General features: G+C 34.5%; 1 protein-coding gene across 1 annotated transcript; it reads left to right on the top strand.

Annotated features, from left to right (window-relative positions):
- The first annotated feature begins 469 nt into the window (after window positions 1–469).
- On the top strand, window positions 470–7815 carry LOC141691265 (serine carboxypeptidase-like 17). The gene is made up of 15 exons (XM_074496002.1): window positions 470–658; window positions 2179–2271; window positions 2970–3028; window positions 3550–3695; window positions 3871–3938; window positions 4028–4150; window positions 4797–4899; window positions 5127–5164; window positions 5308–5409; window positions 5504–5587; window positions 5678–5821; window positions 6057–6128; window positions 6826–6971; window positions 7063–7231; window positions 7452–7815. The coding sequence occupies exons 1-15, from the start codon at window positions 470–472 to the stop codon at window positions 7533–7535; spliced, it is 1620 nt and encodes a 539-aa protein (XP_074352103.1). The 3' UTR covers window positions 7536–7815.
- Window positions 7816–8442: the final 627 nt, after the last annotated feature.

Below are 8442 nucleotides of genomic sequence, written 5' to 3'. Positions count from 1 at the left end.
ATTTTAACAACATATTATATTATATTATTTATTTTTAGTCAAGTCTTAAATTATTATAAAACATATATTATTATAACTTATTATATTATTCAATTAATTTTTCAAGTATTGAAAATTATATTAAAAAATATATTATTAAAAACTATCGAATGTTAAAAACAATCCGTCCATCGCACATTTAAATAAGAACTGATCATTTAACAGATGTTTGTAATACACGTTAATGACATTCTTTGAGAAATAGGAATGTTTTTCTTATTGATAGGAGCACAAAAACTAGCTCTCCGTTGGTGTAAGTGATACTGATAAGGAGTTAACGACTGCCAAATTGTATCATTGTTGATGTATCTTCAATTTTCGAAAGCATCACTCTTCGTTGATCACATATAAAGGTTTGAGTTTTAATTCAGGGAAGAAGTCATTTTTATTGCTTGGACCAACAGTGGTCTACATTTGTGACCCTGATCACATGATAAAAGAGGTCTTTAAGATTTATGATTTCCAGAAGCCGAAGGGAGGTAATCCTTTATCGAAACTTCTTGTTGGTGGACTTATAGAAGCTGAGGGTGATAGATTGCTCAAACACAGAAAAATCCTCAATCCTGCATTCAACATCGAGAAGTTAAAGGTCACTCCTCGTACTAATTGTCGTGTTCATGTACATTTTAGTTACTTGTACTTAGTTGTAGCCAGACCGTTGATTAGGGTGTGCAAAGAGTCCTACCGCACGGCCCCCAATTTAAAATACCCCCAAAATTATCAATTGAACATAGTTGTTTTAGTATGTTATAACTTCAAGACTCTTTTAATATACTCTATCATAAATTTTCTGTACGGTATTTAATTTGTGGTGGAGTTTTTGTGTGATTAATTTTTGTTAAAAAAATTTCGTATATAAAAGTACTTTATACATAAGTGCTTTGCTCCTATAGGCCTCAAATATAGGAGCCACCGGGCCTCCAAAATTGTTGAAATGGCTTGGTTGTAGCCTTGTAGGTGCAAGACCAGAAAGATTATTTGTTCTGTAACTATGCTGATACTGAAATGGCTAGGGTTTAATTTTTGATTTTCGAAATCAGAATCTGTTGCCAGCCTTTTACTTGAGTTGTACTGAGATCATGCACATATGGGAGAATATGGTTTCTGCAGAGGGTCAAAGCGAGCTGGATGTATGGCCTTATGTCCAAACTTTAACAAGTGATGTCATTTCTCGGACAGTCTTTGGTAGTGATTATAAATAAGGAAGAAAGACATTTCAACTCCAAAAAGAATTAGCTGACGTATATATGCAGGCTGCACAATCAGTGTAAACACTCCTGGAATGAGGCCATTTACTCTATGACTATCCTTTGTTCTTTGCTTTTTCCTTGTTTTTTCGTGTGTACGAGTATCATTGATTTTTCCTTGATTTTTGCAGTGATTACTTTTCTTTCTTTGATGTTTAATTAAATTCTTCAGTTTAGATATTTGCCAACCAAAAGAAACATAAGGATGAAGAAGATCGCTGGCGAGTTAAATAGTATTGTGAGAAGTATCATTGACAAGCGTCTAAAGGAAATGGAAACGGAAGAATATATCCATAATGACCCTGTTGAGTATATTACTGCAATCAAATTCTGAAGAAATCAAAGTAAATAGATATATGGAATTTGGAATGACCGTTGATGAGGTTATTGAAGAGTGCAGCTCTTCTATTTTGCCGGACAAAAGACAACCTCAGATCTACTTGTTTGGACAACGATTTTATTAAGTCAGCATTGTGTTGGCAAGAGTGACTTAGGGAAGAAGTATTGCAGGTCTTTGGAAATAATGAACCACATGCTGATGGTTTGAGTCACCTTAAAGTTGTAAGTTCTTTTATGCTTTCGCTGTCCAATTTATTGTCGAAGCACTGTTGATTTTAATTTCAAGCCTTTTTTTTTGGATTCATATGTTATTGATAAAGTGCCGACACAATAAAACTCAGAGCTCTGTATTTGTCCTGTTATGCAGGTCAATATGATTTTGCCCTAGACTCTGAGATTGTACGCCTGGAGTTGTACTTAATCGAGCAATATTTGAAGACATTAAGTGAGGAGAAATGTCCCTCCCAGCTGGAATAATGCTAATCATACCAGTCACCCAATTGCATTATGACAAAGAAATTTGGGGGGATGATTTCGCAATGCTGGAAGCTAAAATGGCGATATCGGTGATCCTGAAGCACTTTCCGTTAGTGCTTTCACCATCTTAAACACATGCTCCTCAGACTATCATAACTCTTCAGCCTCAGTATGTGCAAACTTGATTCTAAAAGCACTATAAAAGGTTTAATACTGTATTACTACATAATAACTGATCATTTCTGTGATGTATCCGTTGAGTGTTGACTTTATCTCTCATTTTTATGGAGTATATTTATGAACACATGGACCATGGCTATTATTTTATTGTAAGCACATATCTGGCCAGATACGCACATGTATTAAGAATAACCTTTCAGATCTTTCGTAATGCATAGTGTAATAACTACATACTGGCCAATTCAGTCTTTGCTCAAGCTATCCAGATAATTTTATTTATAAAACTGTAATTGAGAAGATGGTGGTTTGTGCTCATATTTATTTATTTGTCTGACCACCTTAAACACGATAAGTATTAGTTTTTGGCAAGCAAGATCACCTAATTTGTTAGATAGAAAAACTTGCCTAGCAGCAATCAAATCTCTTACATATCTGCAGGTCTGTATATAAGCAGTATACACGCCTACATATTATATATTTCATTCTATTCAGGAATTCTGGAGCTCTGCTCAGCTGGTTTTGTTCCGAAATCTCAGTATCTGTCTTTTATCAGTTCTGGAAAGAATTAGGCAATACGTAAATTTCCGAAGACAGATAGTAATGTAGAAACAATTTAGGAACACACTTTCATGGAATTTGCTTCTAATTGTTCTCCTGGCGTGTCATTCTAATCTTACTTGCTCGCAGGCAGTTATTAGTACTCTACCAGGATTTTCTGGCAAACTGCCCTTCAAGCTTGAGACTGGGTAATAGTCTCTCTACATTCTTTTCGTTTTCAATCAATTACAAAGAAACTAGTACAAAAACTCTTTGCACTTTAACTTAAAATTTCAGAAAGCGGGTAGTTGATCCACAAGAAACAGGACTTCCCTGGATCTTCACAAGGTTTTAGGGTACTCTAGCACAGCCTCTAATTTCTGAGATACCATCAGAACTTAGAGATGCTTCTGACAATCTATTCCTATTTCTTGATGCCTGCATGAATAATATTTCCTTTTTTACTAACACAGTATTTCTTCACAAAATATAATTACTATTATTACTCAAATTGGAGGGGATAGCGTAAGGTATTCTTTTGAAAGTAGCGAAGAGGAACATAATAAATGCAGTATGGCACACCATAAGCACCTTAGGCTTCATTTTATTTATTCTTTTTCTACATTTGTATTTGTGAAGAAATATTATTTTCCTCGTGGTCAATCAAGTGGAGCATTGATGTTCACGTTCCTTCTCGCGAAGTTCATGATAATTTGATTTTGTGTTGCAGCTACATTGGGATAGGAGAAGAAGAAAATGTACAGCTATTTTATTACTTCGTTGAATCGGAAAGAAACCCGAAAGATGATCCACTACTGGTCTGGCAGGCAGGAGGTCCTGGTTGTTCTGATTTCGGAGCCCTTTTTACTCAATTTGGTAAAAACTCCTCATTTTTCTTAACTTTTTCGAATCTGGACTAAAAGAAAACTGGTATCCAGCTTAGATGCATGATAAAGACATTAATCTGTTCCTTTACATTTCATTCATCCCAACTAAACACAACATAAATATTTCCGTCCAGCTAATTACAGTGCTTTACTTTTGGTTGTAGGACCATTACAATTCAATACAACTTTTGTGGAACCAACGTTAACGCTGAACCCATATTCATGGACCCAAGTACAACTTTTATTACTCTCTATCTATAAAATCTACTTTCCTACTACAATACAAGTACACAACATAATCTATCTCTTATAAATTTTTAGGTGGCAAACATATTGTTTTTTGATAATTCGCCTGGTGCTGGATTTTCTTATGCACGGAATCAGAATGCTTACAGAAACAGCGATACTTTGTCTGCAGCACAAACATATGAATTCTTGAGAAAGGTAATACATATACTAGTATTAGAATGCATGTTATCTGATAATTTTACTATGCTTCTTTTCCTTCTTTTTATGTATATAATAAAAGAACATGAATACCAGAATATCAATATTGTAACTGTCAACTGATGGACCGGAACCATGCCAGATTGCCAATCATAATACATGAAAATCAAAACTTTAGTCCACTAAATTTGGAGATGTTCTGAGCTTGGATAGTTCTGATAAAACATAACATTGTAAGGAAAACGTTTAGTAGCTAATGTTAAGAAGCAAGGTCAGCTAAACTAATCATGTATGCAATATGATGTCACTTTTTTTTAGATATGGTCAATCTCAAGAATTGAAATACTTATACGGGAACTCTCATCTCTTATTACTGAAAAGAGAGAGAGGTACACTATTACAGCCTTGCAGAAACTTATAATGTCATTGAATACAGTTAAACTTGTGTTTTTGTGTGATAGACTGTTAGTCCAGATTAAAACGTACCGGTCTAAAATTATTGTTATCGAATGTCGGTTAGTACTTGGTACCCAAAACGGCCTCTTGTGCCTCAGATCAAATTGTCCATCGAACCTTACTTAAGGTACTTATTTTAGTAGCGAAAGTATCTAATTGTTATTTGTTTCTGAAAATTTTGATGTAGTGGCTTAAGGAGCATCCCAAGTTTGTCAGCAATCCCCTGTATATTGCTGGCATTTCCTATACTGGAATAGTTCTTCCAGTAATTGTCCAAAACATATACAATGGTACCAATATGCATAAGCTAGTCTTTTCATGCATTTACAGATTTGTAATTCAAGTGAAATATGTCCAACGTTGCTAAGGCAGATCTCCATTAATTTGAGATATACATAAAGATTATATATGTTTCCCAAAAGTTCATAATCACATTGTAATTGTATAATTTGTTATTCAAGGTTTCGCATATATATTTGCTCATGCCTAATCTTGTGCAGTTTTGAACTTTTTTCAGGAAACGAACTTGGCAATGAGCCTATAATCAATATCAAAGTATGTACAAGATACCTTTTATAAAATTGAAGTGCGCAGAGTGTCGTTCCACTATACTAGCAACTAGCTTATTGGTCATCTTGACATTTTTAATTTTTTTTCTTACAAATTTCAGTTGCTCCGTGTCTTTGAATTGAGTGTAGGGGTATATTCTCAACAACCCTTTGACAGATAGAAGTATAGACTTCAATTCAAGGATTCCATATGCTCATCAGTTCGCGCTTCTCTCCAACGAACTCTTTAAGGTGAGCTTAAAATTTAGTTTGCGAGAAAAATCTACATCATGCTGAGTACTGTTTGCTAGAAGTATTATTGATTATTTTTGTATTTTGTACGTAGGCAGCGGAAATAAATTGCCATGGTGACTATATAAACGAGAATCCTAGCACACGGTGTGTTGACAATCTACAAGAAATAGACAAGGTTATCCAGAAGCATCCTTATCCAAGAAATGTATAACAATTTACGACATAAATACTAACACACATACAACTAAATCTTTGTGCATCACAGTGTCTTGAGAGCATATTCCAGATGCAGATATTAGAACCCATCTGTCTTGAAGATACTACAGCACTATATAAGGATGGAAGCTCATCAGAAAAGAACCGGACAAACGCCATTCGGTCATTAAAATACATAAATACAGCGTGTAGGGTGAGCTAATGACAGATAAATATATCAAATACCATCTCTTTAAGTTCATATTAGTAAAACCCTTGTTGGTTCACAAGCGTCTTTACACATTTGTAATATTTTTTTTATGAATAGAACTGTATTATTTACTTTGAATAAGACTACAAAAGAGTACCCCTTATCATAAAACAAGCACATATCTGCATATTATTCTGAACTTTGCTAAGTTTGCTTATATATTTATTATTCTATACAGGAAAATGGTTATAGCTACTTTGCTCTTTGGGCAAATGAAAAATCTGTCCGAGAAGCTCTGCACATCCACAAGGTATAATATTTTTCCAACCATTAACAGAATTATATTAATAGAATAAAGTTAGTACGCAGGGAGAGTACAGAGAGAAAAAACACTAAACTGATAGACAAGCGCATAGAGTTCAATAGCTATTAAAGGAATGGAAATTTTTAATCTTAATGTGTAGGGTTCCTTCTTTCACAATATACTTAGAGATCTGTCATCAGTTTCAAATCATTCTCACTAAAAAAAATGACGGATCACCAACACACAGGCTTCTCTATGTTACCTTTCAGCAAAATCCACATCACGTAACTTGGAAGAAACTGAGAGCAAAAAAGAATCCCTGAGAAGGATTTCTAGCATGATAGCGTAGTGGATAAACCTATGATCTTGATAACAAGATGTTGAGCCTCACCGGAGATTTCTACAATCGGCCTTTACAATAAATATAAAAATCTAAAAACAAGTGCATATATTTATCTGCAATTTAATCAGTCTACATAGCAAACATTCTGTCTTGCAACTCCCTGATAATAATATTTCAGTGATTTAATTGCATCAAATGCTGAAAAGTATCACAATATTTTAAGACTTGAAAATAATATGGGGAAGTTAAAGGTTCAAATCAATTGTTTTGCTCCCTCAAGACTTGTTTGACGAACAGAATTAGAAGTGCACATGTTTTATTGTCAGTTCAACAATGTAATTTTGCTGTCCTCTGCCTCAGGGAACAATAGGGACGTGGGAACTATGCAACTCAGATCATTATGTGATTGGTAAAGATGATACCGCTACATACACGTATGATGTATCCAGTTCTCTTCCTTACCACAAAAACTTAACTAAAAAAAGTTGCCGGGCTTTAGTAATGAGGTAAATGTTTTAATCTTTGAATCATCTAAACTCTGAGACTAAGAGAAGTTACACTCAAGATTAAAGACATCGACCATATTTAAATCTGCAGCGGTGATCATGACATGGTTTTTCCATACATTGGCACCAGAAAATGGATACGTTCACTTAATTTGACTGTTGGCAGGCCTTGGACCCCTTGGTTTGTTGGAAAACAAGTTGCAGGGTATACAGAGACTTACATGAATGAGGATTATTCATTGACATTTGCAACAGTTAAGGTACTATTAGCTAGAACCATCTTTTCAATATCCATGTGACAAACAAAGTGTAAGATAAAATCTTATATTTTTTCTCAATTTACATGTTCAACTAAAACATTCAAGTTTACACCCACAGAAACAATTTTCAAATCAAAATTTATAAAAACAAAATATAACAATTTCATCTATTTTAGTCTGCATTACAGTATTCTAATCCCATGATCTCAATTGTTTGTAGGGCGCTGGTCACTCAGCTCCCGAGTACAAGCCTGAAGAGTGTCTTGCTATGGTTGATAGGTGGTTTGGCTCTTATGCACTTTGATACATTTCTAGTCTTTGTAGTCTTTGATTCATTTTTAGTCTTTCTAGTCTTATGTTTAAGAATATTATTTTCATCAACATAGACAAGAATGACCACGAATTTACCACCCTTACTGAAAGTGAAAAGTCTGTTATCACTGTGAGATATTTGAATTCTTCATTGTTTGAGAGAGTAGAAAGCTTGACAAACCATATTTTAGGGGTTTGTTTAAGTCCATATAAAGACTTGCCAATTTTGCACACATGGTCTTTAAAATTAGAAGGGCACTTAGATGGGAGAAAGAAGTGACGAGGAGGAAGCTACATATACACCGTCTCTAACAGATCACCATTTAAGAAAGCATTATTAACATCCGTCTGATAAACTGACAAGTTGTTAACTGCAGCAGCAGTAGTCAAAACCACCTCAAAAATATTCTTAGCAATAGAACATATGGGTTTAGAATAATCTACTCCATGTTGATCATGTGGTTTTAAAACAAGATCTAATGTATGAATGTCCTCAAGTGCTGCAATTTCAGCTTTCAAAACTTGAAACCAGTGAGGGTGAGGAGCAACAGGATTGAATGTATAGCGAGTGGGAATCTTTGAGATGGTGGATATATAAGTTTAATATTTAGGTAAGAAATTGTCATACGATAAATTAATTTGTATTGGATTTTGATTTTTGAGTACACTGACCTGAGACCAATTTGAGAGAGGAGGATGGTACAAATGCATGAATAGATAGTAAACAAGTGAAGTCTTGAAACCTAGCAGGTAAGTTTTTATTTCTAAACTAGATGGCCGAGCACATACAGTACCATGTGACAACTGATCAGATTGAACACTAGTAATATCAGGATTTGAAGATACCACAGCAGGCACATTAGACACATGATCCGAATGTTCGTCAGTAATCAGAGAGG

The sequence above is a fragment of the Apium graveolens genome, chromosome 10 (genome assembly GCF_009905375.1).
Source record: "Apium graveolens cultivar Ventura chromosome 10, ASM990537v1, whole genome shotgun sequence".
Classification (NCBI taxonomy): domain Eukaryota; kingdom Viridiplantae; phylum Streptophyta; class Magnoliopsida; order Apiales; family Apiaceae; genus Apium; species Apium graveolens.
The sequence above is the reverse complement of the archived record's forward strand: the minus strand, read 5'-3'. Positions and strand labels throughout refer to the sequence as shown.

Excerpts from the sequence above, each read along its gene's own strand:
- LOC141691265 (XM_074496002.1), top strand. The coding sequence starts at position 470 with ATGATAAAAGAGGTCTTTAAGATTTATGATTTCCAGAAGCCGAAGGGA. Across the intron at positions 659-2,178 it reads GTACTAATTGTCGTGTTCAT|AATGGCGATATCGGTGATCC; the intron begins GTACATTTTAGT and ends GCTGGAAGCTAA. Across the intron at positions 5,588-5,677 it reads ATCTACAAGAAATAGACAAG|TGTCTTGAGAGCATATTCCA; the intron begins GTTATCCAGAAG and ends TGTGCATCACAG.